Source organism: Cucumis sativus, chromosome 4 (genome assembly GCF_000004075.3).
Source record: "Cucumis sativus cultivar 9930 chromosome 4, Cucumber_9930_V3, whole genome shotgun sequence".
Taxonomy (NCBI): domain Eukaryota; kingdom Viridiplantae; phylum Streptophyta; class Magnoliopsida; order Cucurbitales; family Cucurbitaceae; genus Cucumis; species Cucumis sativus.
In genome coordinates this window covers 22651918-22673950 of record NC_026658.2, presented here as the reverse complement: position 1 = coordinate 22673950, position 22033 = coordinate 22651918, and the positions used below count along the sequence as shown (strand labels likewise).

The 22033-nt window shown below is 32.3% G+C and overlaps 2 protein-coding genes across 2 annotated transcripts; one reads left to right on the top strand and one right to left on the bottom strand.

Moving 5' to 3' along the window:
* The first annotated feature begins 2556 nt into the window (after window positions 1-2556).
* On the top strand, window positions 2557-9115 carry LOC101206641 (protein NPG1). Its single transcript, XM_004149473.3, has 7 exons — window positions 2557-2823; window positions 3471-3710; window positions 4879-5131; window positions 5230-6440; window positions 7039-7186; window positions 8290-8630; window positions 8756-9115. Exons 2-6 carry the CDS (start codon window positions 3516-3518, stop codon window positions 8607-8609), a joined length of 2127 nt encoding a protein of 708 aa, XP_004149521.1. The 5' UTR covers window positions 2557-2823; window positions 3471-3515; the 3' UTR covers window positions 8610-8630; window positions 8756-9115.
* Window positions 9116-11924: 2809 nt separating this feature from the next.
* LOC101205765 (polyamine oxidase 2) lies at window positions 11925-17143 on the bottom strand. Its single transcript, XM_004149471.3, has 10 exons — window positions 16545-17143; window positions 15774-15889; window positions 15125-15213; window positions 14919-15032; window positions 14671-14758; window positions 14454-14539; window positions 14276-14378; window positions 13167-13264; window positions 12640-13069; window positions 11925-12529 (listed from the first exon to the last, which is right to left on the bottom strand). Exons 1-10 carry the CDS (start codon window positions 16582-16584, stop codon window positions 12224-12226), a joined length of 1470 nt encoding a protein of 489 aa, XP_004149519.1. The 5' UTR covers window positions 16585-17143; the 3' UTR covers window positions 11925-12223.
* Between the last annotated feature and the right edge of the window lie 4890 nt (window positions 17144-22033).

Genomic DNA, 22033 nt, shown 5'->3' with positions numbered 1-22033 from the left:
CGTAAGTGTTTAAATATTAAGACACATAGCATGATCGACGTCTATATATTATCTAATATTTATAATATAGAGATAACGGTGAGAATAACAAAATTTAGTGTAACAAACTTAAAAATAGCAAGAATTTTGGTAAAATTGGTTGTTACATAATTTTTTGGATTTTTTTTACCCGTTTAGGATAATAGGTGTTTTCAGTTACAATGTATTTGTCAAATAACACACTATCACAAACACTGTATTTGCAAACTACAATTAGTTTTGAAAAATATTAACTAATTTAGATTAACAAGATTTATCCTATGTCCCCTAAATATATGTCTATAATTCTAACAATTTTTTGATTTTTTAGTATTTAAATCAAATTAATTAACATTTATTTATTTAATTTATGTTTAATAAAGATTTCCCCTACAAAATTGTTAAAAGAGTTTCAACGGTTCCTCGTTCGTTAGATTTCATAATATTTTGAATTCAATTATTATGAAATCTAATCCCTAAAACACAATAATAAAAAAATGGTTATGAAATTTCAACAATTCACAAATCATTATATTTCATAATATTTTGATTTCAAATATTACATCATATCCTTAGTGAAAAACATAAATTAAGCATTTCGTATTATTTATGTTTCAAGTTATTTAAAGAAAATTATCAGATAATACATAGTATGTATGATTAATAATAATTTAAAAATAAAGTTTTATCATCACTACAATCGTGCTAATTATGATTATACACTTATTTTGTTTGATTTTTATTAAAAAAATAATTTATTGTGTCTCTTGTATCGGATAATTATTTTTCACATCGTGTTTTTTAGTTACGTTAATATTCATCTTTATTTTAATTAGACGTTTTATTTTGTATGTGACGTTTTATTTCCAATCATCATTGTTGTGCATATGTAATCAAGAAGTATAATACGTGTTTTATATCTCTTTATGTAGGATAATACAAGTAAACCAAATATCATACCATATAGTGTATTTGCAAACTTTTGAAAAATATTAACTAATTTAATATATTTTCGAGATTGACAAGATTTTCTCAATATCTTCTAAATATATGCCTATAATTCATAACATTTTTTTGAATTTTTAATATTCAAATAAAATTAATTAACATTTATTTATTTGATTCATAAAACTTATGTTTAATAAATATTTCTCCTAAAAAATTGTTAAAAGATTTTCAACCGTTTATCTTTTCTTAGATTTTATAGTATTTTGAATTCAAATACTGTGAAATTTAGCATTACTGTTCCACTATTTTTCAAAGGATTTATTTTTCAAATTATTTTAAAAAAATTAATTAGATAATTCATAGTTATTTTAATTTATATTTCAAATTGTACACTTATTTTGATTGATTTTTATTAAAAAAATTAATTTATTGTGTCTCTTTTGTTAAACAACATTCAAATTTGCTATTTTGTTGCTAGATTTATGCTAATGGCTATTTTTAAATTTGTTATATTTTAAAAAATTTATTAAAGAACACATAATATATAGCTTTTAATAAAAATTTGAATTTGAATTTTAATATATACTTTTAATAACAATTTAAATTTAAATTTTATGATTTAATGATGCTTCAATTACATTTTTGAAATTATTTGAATCTTCTTCTTTTAGGTTTTATTAGAGAAAATAAAAGAAAAAGATTGAGAGAGGCAGCCGACAAGAGATAAACACAATGTGAAGAAGAATTTTTTTATTGCAAACAAGAAAGAATAAACTCAAATGAATCTCGAATGTATGAAGAACTCACCGATTTGAGTGGATGAACTCACCGATGCATATCTTGCATATAAGTTTTCAATTATATGGTATAATTTCATGATCTCATATTTATTGTAATATCAACAATGCTTCCCTTTTCAACTTGAAGCTTTCGGCTATGACGGTTCGACAGGTGGAGAGTCAAACCCTTTTATTAAATGTGTCTCAATTTTGCAATTACTCATTTCAAATGAATTGCATCTTTTGGACATTGAATTAGATTTTAAATTTTGCACGAATGAGGTGGAGCTTTCTATTAATGAAAAAATTTATAATCTTTATGTTTTTGTGAGAATTTTTTTTTATGTTGCATGTGTTATTTCAATTACAGTATATTTTAGGTTTAGGTAAATAAGTGTACTTTTAATATTGGACAGGGGCATTTGAGGGATTGTTTTATTTATTTATTTTTCTAATTTTTATGTTTTTCTTTTATTACAATTTAAAATTATTTTTGCTATTTTCCGAAACTATGTAACCATATAAGTGTGCTAAAATTCTGCTGGCCCAGTTCCCCAATAGAATTTGGGCCATAATTACATAGGCCCATTAAGTGGCCCAGTTATCGAACTAACTTAACAATTGGCCTAATACGTAGGCCCAGTAGATTCCCCAGTTCTTTAACAAAACTGTTATTTGGAACTTAGTTGGGCCTAATTTCGAAGGCCGATTCACGTACATGGGCCTTGGAATAGGAAGAGACGATACACGTGTTTTCAACGTTAGATTTAAAATTAAATGCTATTTTTTCTTTTTTCCTTTTTCGAAAAAAAAGAAAAGAAAAAATTGTTTCGACGCCAAAAATTAAAATACAAAACAAAATATAGATCTCGTTTGCTCGCTTCGCTCCGTTTCTGAGAGAAATGTTGCGAGCCTCAATTTTTCTCCAAGCTGTTGTAAATTGTAATTGATCTGCCACCCTACTCGTCGGTTTCCGGCCGAATTGTCGGCCTCAAATGCCTAGTTTTCACCTTCTTGTTTGTCGTCAATGATCCCTTTCAAGCAAGCATCCATTGTTGTCACCTCCTCAATTTCTCCGGTAAGATTCGATTATTGTTTGTGTTCGGCTGCTCTTGGAAATTCAATGCAGAAAATGGAAGCTTTGACCTGGAAATTTACCACAAAATAGTAGATGAATGTTTTGTTTTATCCTGCTGCTGTGATCGATCCTGCTGTTGAATTTTTTCCCTTAATTTTCTTGGCATCCAAACGATTGAAGGAACGTGCATTTCCACATATTCTATTTCTTAGTAGTTTTAGATCCGAGTATTTCTATTTCTGTGCCAATGGTATGATGCTAATTTGCATTTGAATGCACTGTTTCATTGCTGAAAATATACCGAAAACGGAAAGAATCAGAAGTCCCGCTATATCCTTTGTTGATTGGTGTTATTAGGGAATGACTACTTTATTTAGAACCGTATTTTTGTTTATTTTTCTAGTACAGAAACTGGGAATCTAAGGTTTAATGGTTTTTATCTCCGGATATGAATTTCTCTTTCCCAGTCAAGCGTGTGCAATAAAGAAAAAAGGTCACGAGTCAACGCTGTTCCAGCGTAAAAGATGATAAATTCAGATTTATTTTTCTTTTAAGATTTTTTTTTTTTATTTTCATCTTTTCAAGATTGATTCCAATGCCAAGGTTTATATGGTTTTTGAGATCTTTATCTCTAATTTTTATGGCAGTTGGAAGAAGTAAATTCATGAGGGGAATTGAAGAAAGTAAAACTTATGGCATCAACTGTTGATGAAGATGATAGGGAGCCAGCCATGGAGTCTGGCGAAGCTGATGATGGAATAGTTGTCCGAGAAGTCTGTGCAAATGGGATCAGCATAAAAACAACAGAAGTAGAAGCAAAGCTCGATGAGGGAAATATTCAAGAGGCCGAATCTTCATTACGGGAAGGGTTATCTCTCAATTTTGAGGTCTGTTTATTTACCAGACATTACTTTGAAATGAACTCGGGATTCTTTTCTCACGCTTCAGGATGTTATAAACATACAATGAAATTGAAGGAAAAATGAAAAAAGAATTGGAGATTTGAATTTTCTTTGAATATCACCACATGTTTGAACATTAACTGAATTGATCTGACTCTGAACAATAATTGAGCACTTATGGCCTCCATTTTAAAATTTTATATAAAAATGTAAGTTCCCAAGTATAGTGTTCAGTCAGAAATGCAATGATCCTCTTTATGCTGCCTTTGATGTAAGGAAGTCTTTGCTGCTCTCTTCTTTTAGTTCTGCCAACGATCAAACTAGTATCCTCTGGTTTGTGTATACTCTCCTTATATTAATATCTTCCACCCACAAATTGTTGGAGCTGTTTTTGTTATGTAATTAAAGACCGAAATCTTACATACAATTCTATGATTGTAAAATTCCATTCTATATGACCCAATTAGAATAAGATTAATAAAAATACAAAGAAGGCCACACAGTAAAAAAAAGGGGGCCTACTAACATCCAAAAGGAAACAATGAAGAGAAGAAAAGCTTTCAAAGAGGGACACAGATGAAGTAGAAGTTCTTGTGATATACAATCTTTTATTTCTTAGATGGTAACTGTAGGAATCTCAAATTTCATTTAAGCTAATCAATGTGAATTATTTTACTAGAAGTCTGCATGCATTTTATTTATGTCTATAATTATAGAGGCAAAGTGTAAAGCAACTATCATGATGCCACCCAGTATTATTGTCCACTGTGTCTGTTGCTATTGTATTGTTAATTTTCCAACAGTATACTATTCACTTGAATAAGTAGTTGGTAGAAACAGTGTCTTCAATTCCTAAGATGGCCTTTCTGTTTTCCTCAGAATCTTGAGGCAAATACTTCAGAATGTTTGAATAAAAGTCCAAAACTACAACTTAAAATACCTTGATTATATGATTGATTACACTAGAGTGTTCTAATTTTTAACCCCTTTGAATATGGAAAGTCCACCAATTAATTGACAAAGAAGAGACTGAAGTAGTCGTTGTAATGCATCCTACTTCTGTCATATTATTTTTTGGGGGAGTCATTCTATTCAAGATTGCAGCTTATAAACAGTGAATTTGATGTTTTCCTCCTATTAAAAATGATTGCAGGAAGCCAGAGCCCTTCTTGGGAAGTTGGAATATCAGAGAGGTAATGTCGAAGGTGCTCTACGTGTGTTTGATGGTATTGATCTCCAAGCAGCTATTCAACGATTACAGCCTTGCATTGCTGATAAGACACCTCCAAAAAAAGGACGTTCGCGCTCTGAATCTCAACATGCAGTTTCACAGCATGCTGCAAACCTGGTTCTTGAAGCCATATATTTGAAAGTGAAGTCTCTTCAGAAGCTAGGGAGAGTAACTGGTAACTCCAGGGACAGATTTGGGGATATCGTTTATTATTTTTCTTAATCTCTTTAAATGTTCCTCTCAAACTCTAACCAATCATATGGGACTTTTCAGAGGCTGCTGATGAGTGTACTAGTGTACTTGATGCTGTAGAGAAGATATTCCACCAAGGAATTCCTGATGGGCAAGTGGACAGTAGATTGCAAGATACTGTCAGTCAGGCTGTAGAACTCCTCCCTGAGCTATGGAAGCAGGCTGGCTGTTTTCAGGAAGCAATATCTGCCTATAGACGTGCCCTCCTAAGCCAATGGAACCTCAACAATGAAAGCTGTGCTAGGATCCAAAAAGGATTTGCTGTGTTCTTGCTTTACAGTGGAGTAGAGGCTGGTCCTCCTAGTTTAGCTGTTCAACTTGAAGGTTCATATGTACCAAAAAATAATTTGGAAGAAGCCATTCTACTTTTGATGGTTCTTGTGAAGAAATGTTACCTTGGTAAGATAAAATGGGATCCATCAGTGATGGAGCACCTAATATATGCTCTATCCTTATGCAGTCAGACTTCTGTTTTAGCAAAACAACTTGAAGAGGTTATGCCTGGAGTATATCACCGTGTAGATCGTTGGAAGTCTTTAGCTCTTTGTTATTGTGCAGCAGGACAGAATAAAATCGCCTTAAATCTTCTGAGAAAATCTCTACACAAACACGAGCAACCAGATGATGTGGCAGCCTTATTATTGGCTGCCAAGATCTGTAGTGAGGATCCTTATCTCGCTGCTGAAGGTGTTGGTTATGCCCAGCGGGCATTGAGCAATTGTATAGAAAACGAAGAGCATTTAAAGGGTGTAGGTCTTCGCTTGTTAGGTCTTTGTTTGGGAAAACAAGCCAAAATGTCTTCCTCAGACTTTGAGAGGTCCCGTCTTCAGTCAGAGGCGTTGAAATCTCTTGAGGCAGCAAGTGGACTGGAGAGCAACAACTTAGATTTGATGCTTGAGTTAGGAGTACAATATTCAGAGTATCGGAATTTGAATGCTGCTCTGCAATATGCAAAGAAGTTTATTGATGAAACCGGTGGCTCTGTCTTAAAAGGCTGGCAGTTGCTTGCTCTTGTTTTGTCTGCCCAGAAGAGATTTTCTGAGGCTGAAGTGGTCACCGATGCTGCAATGGATGAAACCACAAAATGGGAACAAGGACCACTTCTCAGACTTAAGGCAAAGCTGAAGGTCTCCCAATCATTACATATGGATGCTATTGAAACTTACCGCTATCTCCTTGCATTAGTTCAAGCACAAAAGAAATCATTTGGGCCTCTTCGGATTGTCCCTCAGGTTAGAACTTGCATAGTCTTTGGAAGTAGCACCTTTTATGTATGCACACACAGATAAAGCTCTCTAATTCCTTTTTTTTTTCCAGCAGAAGAAATTTTTTAGCTCAATTATGCTTCAATTCTAGAATAGAAAATTTCAGACACTTGTTTTTAACTGTCGACTATGAGTCTATGAGTTGCTAGCTTATTAACTTCTGGAATTTCTAAATTGTTCTGATTGAACTTAAAAAGTTGTCCTACCTTACCATTCACATGGAAGACTTGTTTTTGGGCTCCATGATTTGGACATGTAGCTGGAGCCTCTATGACTCTATACATCTTAACGATGGAAATTAGAAATTATGACTGGCACGAATCTTACTTATAGAAGTTGTATATATAATATATTCATTAAAAAGAAAAAAAATGATACAATTTGCATAATAGAATTAAACTATCTGTAACATTAAAGTTGCCATTGGGACTCCTAATCACCAAATTTTATCTTTTTGGTACCTCTTTCTCGATCTTTCCCTTTTTCTCAGTCTAACTAGAATATACCTTACTGACGCAATATATTTTGTATGCATGTGTGATCCACTTTCTGCCTTGATAAATAGGTTGAAGATGATAAAGTGAATGAGTTTGAAGTGTGGAATGGTCTAGCCAATTTGTACTCCAGCCTTTCACATTGGAAAGATGCGGAGATATGCCTAGGAAAAGCAAGAGAGCTGAAAGAGTTCTCCCCAGAAGTACTACATACTGAAGGCAAGATCTCAATTTTTTATTTTCTACGTGAATAATGGCATGTATTTATATTCTTAACTGTTCTAAATCGTATTGGTACACCTTACACTGCTTGCCTGCTACTGAAAGACCAGTTCTGACTTAGTGTTATGTTCTAACATATATGAGTAATTTACATACAAGAATGATCACGATTTAAAAAAAAGTTGTAACGTGTCTCTAATGTGTCGTGTCTTACTTTTCTAGAAATTTGGTGTATCACCATGTCGTATTGCATGTCAGTGTGCACGCTTCCTAGCACTTGCGTCTTAATTTATTATAAAAAATGAAAATTCATAAGGGAGGGATCTCTTTCACCGACTGTCTTTATCCTTCAAGTTTATCCATAAACCATTCCTTTTGGATCTTGATATGGAAAATAGTTAATTGCTTCACGTTCTCTGAAATAGTTGCTGGACTATGTTCTTTTCAAACCTGGTTTAACTTCATGTTACCAATGTGTGTCCAACTGCTACTCATAGCCTCCGTTTATTGGTTAGTAGGAAGTAGGATCTTTTTTCATCGACTGTCTGTCTCGATAATTTGTTGTTGCTCTGCACCATTCATTTTCTTCTTTGGTCTTCTTTGCCAATTCAAAGTAATGAGTCATGACTTTGTGCATAGTACCTTGTAATACACGCTAGGATTTACATATATGGTAGATTTAGGTGGCTTCCAATCACAAGGAAGTAGGGAATTCTTCAATTTGCTGATATACTTTGTCATTGATAACTAAATTGTTTTATTTGTATTTTCACCATTGTTGAGGATTTCAAGGAGACAAAAGAACTCATGGTATAGAAAATGTTGGTGACAGAAAAACAAAGTGAGGGAAGAATGGTTTACAAACAAAGACTTAGAGCTCCCAATTGAGCAAAGAATAATTAATTTCTGATAGTTGATACGAGATTCGGATGCAAGTATTTATGTCCAGGATTAGATGCTTCCATCTGTTTACCCTTTATCCATTAAAATATCGGTATTTGATGTGGTGTACGGATACGTCGATGTCCTATCTCTTTGCATGTTTCAACATAAATGACCTTCTCGCTGCTGAATGTTCATCATATCTGTTATTTCATCAGGTCTGATGTGTGAAGGACGTGTCAAAATACAAGAAGCTCTAGCTGCTTATATCAACGCTCTCCTACTCGAACCAACTTATGTTCCTTGCAAGGTTTTGATTGGTGCTCTTTGGTCGAAGGCTGGCCCAGATGCATTGCCTATAGCAAGAAGCTTACTTTCAGACGCATTGAGATTGGATCCTACCAACCGTAAGGCTTGGTTTTACTTGGGGGTCATTCATCGGGACGAAGGACGAATGGCTGATGCTATAGACTGTTTCCAGGCAGCCGCCATGCTTGAAGAATCAGATCCCATTGAAAGCTTCAGCAGTGTTCTCTAGTCAGTCATTAATTTATTAAAGGTCTCAGTTTTCGTTATTTTTTTTCTTCTTAGATTAAGTCATTTTAGATTAGATCAATCAAGTTCTATACCTTACTACTCATCGTGAAACGTTCTTTTTTCACTTTTCATTTTTTGTCGATACAGGTCGATCACTTCAAACTGGCTACGCATATATTTCACTTTTTACGGGGCCGAAAAGATGGCGACTGGTGAAATGTGAAGAAGTATGCTGTAAGTTGTAACTGGAAAAACTTAATCTATAAGTTTAATAAGATAAAGAATCTGTTTCAAAACTATATAAATTTGAATGAAGTTAGAAAGGATGAATTGTAGAGAGATGAGTGAGTTGGTGGATATTTTTCAAAAGTTAATTGTTTGTTCTTACCATTTTTGCTCAGCAATGTATATTTATTCTTGTAACTGAGCAATATTAGAGGAATTATACCTTTTTTTTTAAAAAAAATGTTTATTTGTTGTGTTGTATGGAATTTTCTTCCAATCCAACCTCTCCAACACTCTCTGGCTTATTCTATGCTTTTCTTAACCCTGCAATGACTAATGGAAGTTTGTCTTTTACTTTTTTTCTTTCCTTTTAATATTAACTCTAATGCCTATATATTTCCTTCCTTTTTAGTACAATAAATAAAGTAATTACATCATTCCCTAAACTTTTAAAAATGTTAAACTTGAACACTAGTAAACATTACTAAACTTACCAATGATAAAAATTGAATCCTAAAACTTATAATTGTATAAATTTGATGGTTCAATTTTAAATTTTGAATAAGTTTGAAGGTATAACTTTTACTTTTGAAAGTACAACGACATAATCATATAATTACGCTCAATATTTTTGCAATTTGATCTAACAGCTTAGTTGACTTGAAGGGTAATTTTCTCCGACCCTTCAAAGTACTTAATAGTAAATATAATGATCATTACTTTGAAATTTGATCTAACAACTTAGTCAAATTATGGTCATACTTTTGCAATTTGATCTAAGTTTACAACAGTAGTAAACATTAAATTTACAAATGATAAAAATTGAATCCTCAAACTTATATCTATTAATTTGAATCCTCAAACTTATCTATTAAATTGAATCCTCAAACTTATACAATAGATATAATTTATATAATTGTACAAATTTGATTAATACATATAATTTATATAATTGTACAAATTTGATGATTCAATTTTAAATTTTGAATAAGTTTGAAGGTATAATTTTTACTTTTGAAAGTACAAAATTACGGTCATATTTTTGCAATTTGATCTAACAACTGAAATTAAATTTGATCTAACGGCTAAGTTGACTTGAACGGTAATTTTCTCCAACCCTTTACTTAATAGTGAATATAGATAAAATTATTGCAATACAAAATAATATATGTATTCAAACAATTGTAAATAACTATAAATGTCAATCATGCAAGTAGAATTAAATCGTTAAACTCTTTAGGGTCAAAACATGTTCTCTAAAACAAGAAGTTTACAATCAAATCTCGTATATATATTTGTTGTTGAACTAAAACAACAATAACACAACAATAACAAGTTACGAATTACTTAAAATAGTATTCGTAAAGCTCGAGATCTAATAACAATTTGAGGTTAATAATGTTGGAGCATTGAATAGATTCAATTGAATCCATTTTGGATTTTGATGAATGTATTGTTTGTGAAAAATATGTTGTTTATATCTTATGGATCTCCCTATTGCTAGTTGGAATTGAAATCAAGTATCCAACAGGAATTATTACTTAATAATAGTATTGTCCCTTTTTTTTACAAGAACAAAAGCATTGCCTTGCCCTTGTGGTAAATGAGTTGAGCAGCACAGAACTGCAAAAGTGTAAATGCAAAAGTGCAAAGTAGAAATAACTTACACAAAACAATTTTATGGAAGACGACCACCTTCGTAATCTTAGAAACTATCTACTTGAACGTAAATGCAACCTTCAACAACTATGATGTCTCCCAACTTACTAAAACTAGTTGTTACCGAAATATCAATCGATTTGACAATAACAAGGAAGCTGATTATTAATTCACGTTCCTCTCACTAAAAAGTACATGTCTTCATGCATACCAATCTTACCTTATTACTGAATTCCAAGTTATGACAATTCTTTTCTTTTAAAAAACAGATTAACAACGTATATAGTTAACCTGTTTAGAAAACATTCTTATCTACATCTATTGACGTTATGGAAACTTACTATTACTATTGCATCAAGAAAGCGAAGAACTTGGTAGTGAGATATTCATAGCAGTTTCATAAGAAAAGAAGTCGAAAAGTTTGAATAATGATCTCTATTAAAGTAATAATCAACTTTCATGCATCCTCTTTGATCACAAAAATAAATAAATAAATAAAATATTTTTCAAATGTGATTAGACACTTAGTGGAATATGCAAAAAAGGATGCAAAATTCACCCAATGAATATTCTTGAAGTGATACATTACAAATAAACAAATAAATATAGATTCATCATATCTTTGGTACACCTTTCTTTCTCTGCAAGTTCCTTATAAAAATGGGATATTATTTAATTTTGTAAACAAATTTAATGATAAACAAAAAATTTTATATCATATAACCAGCTTATTTTTCTGTTTGCCTCGTAGCTTCCACTTGCAATAAGTCACAAATGATGATGCAACTTTGAAACTTTATTAGTTAAGATAATAAAGGTGTTTATAACATCCAATAGAAAGACAAAGCTCAAGTGGTAAACACATATCATAGATGAAAAGGTCAAAATTCAAAATTTCAAAATAGATACTGAAGAAAGAAACATATACTCACTAGTCGATCGGAAAAAAGGGATAATTAATATCCATTAGGGAAAAAAGAGAAGAAAAAGCAGAAAAAGTATTCAACATTGAACATATTTCATCACCCATATTTTTATTATCAAACAATAATGTAAACTAAAAGATCTACATCTTTTGTACTAGAAAGACGGCAAAAAAATCTGACCTTTCAACAACACATAGGGCCAAAGAACGGTGTTTAATCAAGAAGGCTATATTGGCAACATCCAACATGGGAAGCAAATAATAGTGACGGCTTCCACATGATAAATCACTATTTTCACAAGTTGTGGAGGAATCAAGAGAATCTTGATCCACAGCCTTCCAACTTTTACTTTCACATGTTGGAGGAAGCAACATTGCAAAGATATTCCATATTACATGCTGATGCTTCTAAAAAGATTCTTTTTTGCTCCCAATCCCATATTGGACTTTTCATCAATAATTTAATTACCTCATAAAACCATAGAAAATAAAGAATAAGAAAGTAGATGTCCAACAAAGGCTAATGACAAACTTTATTGAGTAAAAATATTAGCACAGTTGAAATGTTTTCATTTTTCATTTTCTTTTTCTTTTTCCACATCAAGGAGACAAGGCTAAACTAAAAGCACATCCATATCCCTAACCACCACTACCTATTAGGCAGTTGACGTGAACTTCTAAGAAAACCACAACAATATTTGACCAAAATACTGATTGATTGATTGATCCATGCAAAAAGCAGTGATTTTCTATACCAATGGCACAGCCAAACCCATCAATATTGATTATTGAAGGAATGATTCAACTTACAGACGGGAGATCAGTAGCGGTACCGATACTGGCTCCTCAGCTAGGACTGGCTGGAATATATTTAATTCCCCGTAACGCTCGAGGACACGCATTCTGCAGTCCTCGGCAGCCATTACACCAGTTGCAAATGCACCGTGCACAGACCCTGGGAAACTTGTGCTTGTTGCCTCACCTGCAAAGAATATGTTATCAATGGGGATTCTCAACTTCTCATACAAATCATGGGGCTTCCCAACTATGTCATAACTGTAGGATCCAAGTGTGTCAACATCTGTACCCCATCGGGAAACAAGGAAATTGATCTGCAAATTTGAAAATTGTGATGAGTTTTTCCAGTTTCAATTAGTTTTTTTGTGCGCCCAATTTAATTCTGATTGCGATTCATGTAAACATTTTAAAGAAAAAATCTAACCGGGTCAGATGCATCTGGAAGAATTTTCTTGAGTTGTGTAAAAGCAAAATTAGCAGCTGCTTCATCGGACAATTTCTCTATGTCTTCGGCCAGCTGCCCGGCAGGCATGTAAACGAGAACAGAATGACCAGTGGCCTTGTGCAGATTGAGAAAGTAGCTGCATTCATATGTTGTTTCCGCAACCACTCCTAGAAACTCCACATTAGGCCAAAATACTTGTTCGAAATGCAGTATTATTTTATTCTCAACCCCCACTCCAAGGTCAGATATGGCGGATTCCTTCCAGTCTGGGAGCTTAGGTTCAAACTCTATGGTATTAGCTTTAAGCACCCCAAGAGGGACAGCAACAATAGCAGCATCAGCAACAAATGTTGTCCCATTTTCAACCGTGACCTTGATTTCATTGTATCTTCTAACTACTTTGGAAACCCTGAGAACCAAGGAAGGAATATTCTAAATCATAAGCTGAGGTCGTGGTGGAAAAAACAAAAATCAAAAGAGAAAAAATAGTTGAGGAGAAACTTTACCTGTGACCCAAACGGATATCTAGACCCTTTGCAAGAGTGTTGATAACAGGAAGGTATCCCCTTACCATTAGCCCATGACCTCCAGGCAACAGTTCTTCCTGGAATAATCAGAATTACATGTTTAAAAAACCAGGAAAGGATTAAAGAAAATGGTGTATGAAAAGAAAAAACATTCTAAAGAGAACTAACCCCCAAGTGTTTAGGTTGGAATTAATATTATCTTTTTACATTGTCCTCTAGCACCCCTCTAAAGTTTGAGCTTCTTACCCATATTCACAAGTCATTTTTATTGATAGAAAGGTGCATGTGCAACATAAAAGATACAGTTGTATACTTGATCCATATAAATTTTAAGATACTAAAATTGTATTAAATCAGTTAAATTGTCCACAAGTAAACATCAAGTCCCCAGTTGCCAAGCTGATAATAGAATATTGCAAAACAAATAGAAACAGCAACAGAGTGAACAAAAGGATGAAACAGCTTATGAAATTACATTGATTTTTCCTCTCTCCTCTGATTTGTTTCCACACTAAATCAGGTCCAGAAGTCAAGGGGGGAAAACATAATGATTATGCCAAAGTAGCAAGTAGTTGACAAGAAAAGAACAAAAGAGACTAATGTTCAAGTAGTCAAAAGCTAATAAAACTGGCATGTGCTAGAATGGGACCTGTCATTGTCAATCTAGTATACCATTTAATGATTTTTCAACTGCCTAACTCTCTAAACAAATAAGGAATTCCAAGTAATGATTGCACCTCTACGTCCATCTGTCCATAGCAAGGAGAATAACGACAACATAATTGGAACATCTAACGTAATAGACACAAAAACTAGAAAGATCATCAACTTTGTTCACAACATTTTTATTAATTGTTATCGTTTTACTAAGAAACTAGAGATCGATTGACATTGCAACAACACTGCTATAGTCAATACAATATCATTCAAGTATGCAAGCATCACAAAGTAAACTTTCAGCTTCAATAAGTTAATGACAATAGATTGCAAAAGCAAATATTCATTGTTATTAAGTGCCCATTATATGGTCCTCCAACATAGAAATATAGAGAAATCATTGGATTATCAATACTATAATCATGGAGTACCTGATCCCAACATTTTAAAGAGATAGTATTGGCATCTGCAGCAAACCATCCTTCCATCCTACAGAGATACCATTGAAGAACCTTGTGGGCAAGCCCATCCATCCTGTGTTCAAGGATAATTATCAGTTAATGTTGAAAATGAAAGAAGATAAAGACATTAAAATAACCGTATTCTTACTTCAGTTCTGGTCTTCTTTCAAAAATAATTGAGAATGCACGAGTGATAGTCATGTCCTCAGTATATTCATCTCTTATTTTATCAGCCTGTACAAAGCATAGGAGATCAACTCCGAGAAGTAGCCACACAACCAAAAGGAACAAGTAATAAAACTTAAATAAAATCAAGTAAATCAAGTACTTTCAAACTTCAAAGTTGATTTCTAAGGACAACCTACCTCTTCTAGGACTGCCTCAAATACTTGCCCAACTTTTGTCACTAGCTCTTGAGGAACTTGTTTCCCTTCCATATCAAAGAGTGCATAACTGAAAAACACATAAGATTTATAATGATTTACACATACAAGAAAAACAGTAATAAATTCTAATAACGTAACATATTCGCTCCATATCTGCTAAGGGCACAAAGACGAAAACAAGCAAGACCCAGCAGAACTATATATTCATGACCAGATAGCACAGTTACCTTTCTAAGTCATGGTCATATAATACAGAGTTGTCCTCACTGGTACGGTACAGAGGTAATCCCAATTTGCCAATTAAGGGGGCCAATGGATTTTCTTTGCATACTCCATGTAGCCTGAAAATCAACAGAAAAGTAATATTATAATATAAATGTGGGTGATAAATGTTAGTTTCTCTAGAAAAAGGCCATCAAAATAACAAGCTTACCATGAAGCACCAAGGTCAACAGGAAAGCCAAATGAATAATTTGTGTATATGCGACCACCAAGTCTCTCCCGTGCTTCTAACAATATAACCTGTTCAATGGAAGTTAAAATTGTATCTCCTTGAACGTAAAAACTTGAAAGAAAACACCAAGACACAGACAAGTAATCAAATTTCCCCAGTTTTCTTAAACCAGTCAAGGAAACTGGTGTAAAGATTCTGCCACCAGTTAACTATTTATAGTTTCCAAATATTTTGATGCAAAAAAATAAAATATCTGCAAACTCCTTTTTCCTGATTAGAGGGAGATACATTTAGAAGAGAGAAGAGAGAAGAGAGCAGGTCTCCCAAATGACATCATGATTAGCTATGTCACTTCACTGACATAATATTCCAGCAAACATACCTTCCACGGAATCAAAGAGTGACAAACAACTGAAAAGTTTCCTAGGATAATCATAAGAAACGGTAAAAGGGTATAGGGGCTTTAGTTTTAGTTTCTTTGGGTCCCTATGTGATGTCATAAATGTATTTCACAAGACAGCATACAGTAGAAACAAAAAATATAATTTGAAAACGCATCATTAGGCTGTCTGAATTTTACCATATCTTGACTGACTATTGTTTTTCTTTTGTTCTTTATAGTACATACCTGAAAGGATGCATCATGAAGAGCACGAGCAGCAGCTACTCCAGCAATGCCACCACCGATGACAATCACGGAAGGTGATCTCACCTGTCCTTTCTCGGGACCTGAATGGCAGACAGCTGCATCAACCAAATTCTAACATGAGCATATACCCTTAAGGTTATTATATAACTTATTTGCAGACAACTTAACAGGATTACAAGCAAAGATCCTCATTCTGTAATTACGCACAAAAATATAATATTGGTAAAAACAAACATATTAACAAGTCAAATTAAAATCACAAGTTGTTCCAACAGGTAAGGACAGTCTATAACAGAAAGCAACTTAATATTTTGCACCCCATTTCACCTTATTTTGATAAAATCTAGTTTACATATCCTGAAGTTTTGTGTCGAAGCTAGTGCAACATTATTTTCCCTTCATTGAGAAACATAAAGTTCTGAGATCCCAAGAATTGTACAGACATCAATAATGTACGCGTAAAATCACTAATATTTACTAAATCGAAAACAACAAACATAACAAGCAAACAATTCTGATATAACCCTAAAAAACGATCAATCCTGAACATAATTTCCCTATTTTTCAAGTCGATCTATTTATTTCATTCTGGTACCCCAGAAACTAAATTAATCCGCATTTGGCGTTTTCAGCTAATCATGCATTCTCGGAAGTTGTGCGAAAAGAACTACTCAAGCAAACATAAACAATAGTTTAAAAAAAAAACGTTAACAGAAACAGGAAGAGGGGAGAAAGGGAGGTAAACCAAACCTTTACGAAGTTGGGAATTACTCCTGGAACCAGACTCCATTGTTGAAGGATGATCAGCAACCAACTTAAGTCGTCGGTTTATTATTAAGAAAACGATTGGAATCAAGATTCAAAAGCAGTAATAACAAGGGATCAATGGATTTATTGTCAAAATTAAACAAAGAAGGAGTCAATTGAGGTGAATAATGGAGGAGAAAAAGCAAAAGACAGGTAATGAAGTGATTAGAATTAGAACTAAAGTTTAAACCCAGCTTTCCCAACCAGTTCATGCGCCTCGGTTTTCAAAATTCTCAAACAACCAAACTCTTCCTCGTTCTTCAACCCACTCAAATCGATCAAACCCGAAGAAATCCACGATTACAAATTTTTTATTAGAAAAAAAAAAACTTCAACTCAATTTTTTTGCAGAAAAGCGATCGCGATCTTTAACCTCCGACTCCCAAAAGAATCAAACAAAATATCTCCGATCCGTCGAAGCAAAACAGAGAAAACGCTTCGGATCGAAACAAAAATCAGAGAGAGAAATGAAAACGCAATCGAATTCTCGTGAAAGCAAAAACACTTTCCGTGCCACTGACAGGATGCTACGTACCCAAAATATTATGAGCCCTCGAATGAATTTATAGAGAAAATTTTGGTTTTCTGTTTCGAAAAAAAGAAAAACTATAAATCATACGCGCGTAATCTCATCAATACCACGTGTCATCTACTGAATGGTATGATTAGGTCGGCGGACGAACGTATTGTAAACCGTAAACTTATGGCGCGTGAGAAATAGGAATAGAGAGAAGAAAAGGCATTGGCTTGTTTCTAGGAAGGCGGAGCTGTAAATTGGTGTAATTATGGAATTCCATTTTTTAAATATATATATTATTTTTTAAAAGCTGTAATTGTGGAATATTGTAAGAACAAATATATGTTGTTCTAAAAATAAAGAAAAAATAAACAAATATATGCTATTTTTTAATTTTAAATAATGAAAATTTTATGTATTTAGTTAAATTATACCAAATTCATTCTTAGAACTTTAGATGGAGTATCATACTACAACAAGTTGATGAGATTCAAAGATTTGAATTTTGGAATCTACACAAAACCACGTGTGTAAATTATGATTTAGTTAAATTCAATTTAACGATAACAATACACTTCAACAATGTTGATAGATTTTAAGAAGTCATGTTTTTATCTTTTTTAATAATATCGTGGAGTCAAAAATCAACCTCTAATAGGAGGAGGTCGGTAGTAAAAAGTTATTTAGTAATTGACCTTTATAGTTACGACGCTACGTTTTTTATGAATGATTTCAATTATGCTCTTCTACTAATTTTTTTTTTTAACTTTAAAAAAAATATATGTATGTATTTTTCTTTAGAACAAAAAATTAATTACCTAAAACCTTACAAACAACGTAAAAGTAAAAAAAAGCGTAGGAACTATACAAAAAAAAAATTATAGAGTTCTTTTTACCATTTTTAATAATTTTTCTTGTTATTAATTATTTTATTTTAACCCACCATCAATAAAAAAAACCCATAAAACTAAGGTAAATATGAGTTATTTTTTCAATAATAGAGTTTTAACATTAAAAATATAATTTATGATACTTTAATATAAAAAAATTATGTTAAATGACAAAACTATTGATTTTTTTTATGAAATATAATAAAATTTAAAATTATTTCAATGATAGACAAATTTTTATTATTCTACCAATGTCATTAATACATTTTGATAGAAAAATTGTTAGAACTTTGTAAATATTTTGATTTATTGGAATACATCTAAAAATGATAAATGATAACTAGATTGATATAAATTGATGCATCTTAACAAAAAAGAAAGTGTATTTTTTTTTTCAAAAATAGAAGAAATGGATTCAAATTTTATAGAAAAAAAACACTAAAAACACAAATTTTATTTTACATGAAAAATATTTTTTAATTAGAATTTTAAAACCTGATGTGATGGGTAGAGTCTATTAGATATGACGTATGCAAAGGAAAAAGAAAAGAGAACAAAATTTGACTCGCAAACACTAATTTAATTCATGAATCTTCTCTTCAGCCTTTGAAGTTTGAATTCACGAATGTTTGTTTGTTGTATTTCAATTAAAATATTAATACTTTTTCATATTCTTTTAGATAGCTTCAAGTTTTCATATTACTCTAATATTTTTTTAACCCTTTAAGATTAGATGATTCACTTTTGTTTTTATGTTTTTAAAAACAGAAAATTTAAGAAAAACAAGTGTTTCACCTACTTATTTTTTAAAACGGTTTCAGAATTCTTCGCACCCAATCAGTGCTAAAAAAGAACAAATCCTTGAAATAGTTTTTAAAAAAATAATGAAGACACTAATGTAATAAGTTTCTGTGGTTTTTTTCCTTATAAAAGTAAATAATTTGTATTTGTTATTATTCTCGAAAGAAAAACTTTCTTTCTTTCTAAATTTTGTTTTAAAAAATTATAAACATGACACGATAACATTTTTAAACTTAAAATCAAAAATAAATTTTGAATTTTGAATTCGAATTTCACAATTTTAAATTAAAATTAAAAGTGTTTTAGAATACATAGAAAAATAAGAATTTGTTTTTGTTTTCAAAATGTTTATTTTAATGTCGAGTAACTTGTAAACTTATTCAATTTTGGTCTTCCACATCCACCTATCACCCTATCTGTTCTTGTCTGTAACATATTTTTATATGACTATCTTATAATTTACTTTTATTTCAAATAAGAAAGTATTAAGATAAAAGAATTAGAGTGTGTTCATACTAGAATTTTAAGCGTTCGATTTAAAAGATAAACCATTTTAGAAAAATAAAAATCAAAAGTGTTTAACAACTATTCCCAATAAAACAAAAGTTGATAGCAAGACTCTAATTATTTAATAAAAAAAAATGATTAGCTAAGAGCTAAAAAGGGCACTATCTTCCCAAACTATGATTTGAAGCAACTCTAAGATTTGGGGATTGAAGAACCTTCTTTTTGTTTGTTAAGCATTGTCCAATTGTGTTTAAAAGTTGGTTCCAATATTAAAAAGAGAGTATAGCAATTATTGATATTTTTGAAAGATAAAACATGTCTGTATTAATCATGAGATGGATAATCCAAACTATCAATTTCTATTCTATAAAAAGATTTTTTTCATAAAAAAACTTTGAAAGAAGAAAAAATGAGAAAGAATTAAGTAATACCATCTCCCACCTTTGGAATAATTGAACTAAAGAGTGTAAAATACGTCAAATATTACTTTTATACACTTTCATATGCACGACACAACCTGAGTAGACATCACATTCATCAAGAAAAATCTTGTTATGAGTGATTTTGGACCAAAGAGTTTAACTGACATTTGAAAATGACAAGGTTAAGAAGAAGCCCCAAAGTAGACACCTACAGATCGAAGTGGACCTTCAGATTGTCAGTGACGGAGGTCGAGACTGACCCTTGCCAAATGCCCAACGCATGCCTAGACTCCAAAGTGATCACACTTGAAAGCCTAAGTTATAGCCCAAAGAAGACACTTGACCAAGGTTAACCTTAGACAAATACGAAACTGAGCACACTACTTATCCTGCTAGTTTATCTTCTTTTCAGGGAACAATTTCAACCACTCTATAAAAGCATCGTTACGACTTTTGAGATATCTAAGAACTTTTTACTTATCTTTTTTATTCTCTAATTCACTTACTAACTTAGACATCATAGTCTTTTTTTTAGGTCATTTCTTTCTCAATTACAAATTAATTGTTGTTGTATGGAAGTCAAATGTGTTTTTTCTTGGCCAAAATTTTGAAAAGAAGAAACGGGAGACAAAAAGTCATACTCTCCCATGCACCCTTAGAATAATTGAACTAAAATGAGTAAACCGATCGAATATAACTTTTTAAAAGGCATATTCATTAAGAAAAATCATAACATTGGTAATAGGAATAATATCATGTGTATTAGCTCAAATTTATTCACATTTTTTTTAAGAAAAGAAAAGTTAGAAGAATACATTCTTTATCCAATTTTTCTTTTACCAAAAACATGGTAATTTTAATAGTTCAATGTGTTGCGAGTCATTTTAGACCCTAGATGTAATATAATTGGTATATTTTAGAAATAGAAGCAACAAGGTCAAGAAAGTAATAAAATTTAGATTGAAGATAATTTTATTTTTCAAAATTTTGGAAAGAGAGAAGCTTACTTTGTGTCAAAATCCTAAATATTATTGTGCTTTGCATCAATTCCCACACATTCCTTGGCTCGGAACATCACTCTAGAACCAAAATGGGATAGGAGAAAATACTCGTTGATCTTTGTAAAACGTGAAATGACACCTCCTTCACTTGCTAGATGTATGCTTATCTCAAAGATACTCCAAAACTCTACGTAAATAACATAGTGGCTGTTTGGGCCCTATGTTATCACCGTGGGCTTAGGCAATTTCTTCTTCAATCCTTCATAGTCCTCCTCATTCTCCTTCCCGTAATCCCCTCTCTTCTTCCCTCCCTCTTCGTTTTTGTTTCCCTCTTCTTCCTTCTCTCATGGCTAACCCTCTTCTTCCCTCCCCGTTCGTTTTTGTTTCTCTCTTATTCCTTCTCTCATGGCTAACCCACTTCGCCAAAGTAACACGATACCAAGATTTGTGCAAGCACAACCCTACAAAATGGGCTTGAGCAGGGGTGTCGGAATAGAGGCAAAAAAAATCGCAGGATTCCTGGGGAGGTTGATGAACAAAAAGTGGATGAAGGAGAGAAATAGGGTCGTCTAAGCTGTGTGGAGGTGTTTGAAGCCGCCATTGATGAGCTTCACATGTCGTTTGGGGTTCTTAGAAGATTGAGTAGGAGGAATTTTGACACACAAATGGGGTATCTAACGACGTGGGTCAGCATTGCGCTAACGAATGAAGATATTTGCGTTAAAGGATTTGAAGGTGGAAGGGAAAAAATAGTGAATTTGCTAAGAAATGGAATGGTGAAAGTTGGTTATATTATGAGTAATGCACTTGCTTTGGTTAATAAATTGGTTGTCTCTATTTTTGAAATTGGACGGAGATTTGGAATTTCTCTTGAATTTGATGTGGAGATTGGATGTACATGTTATAAGATTATATAACTTGTAATTGTACTAATTGAAAGAATTAAAACTACATACTATTTTTTAAATGAAAATTACGTTTGGGGTTCTTTTTTTTTGTTGTGTGTGTTGAAATGAAATTATGACTGTTAATTGGGCTAGCTCCTAAAGGAGTCCCTCTAAATTTCATGTGTATCTTCCGTGGAATTCAGATTATAATGATGATGTTTTGGACAAGATAGGTTTCTTCTTTGTTGCATATGGAGATTGATCCTCTTTTATTTGTTTATGGAGATGTTCCACTGTTGTTTCATGTGCTCCATAAACTGTATCATTAAGTATTAATGCACTAATGGTCATGCCAAATATGTCAAATGTTTCATATTTCTTTTTATGATGCTTTACCCTAGTGGATT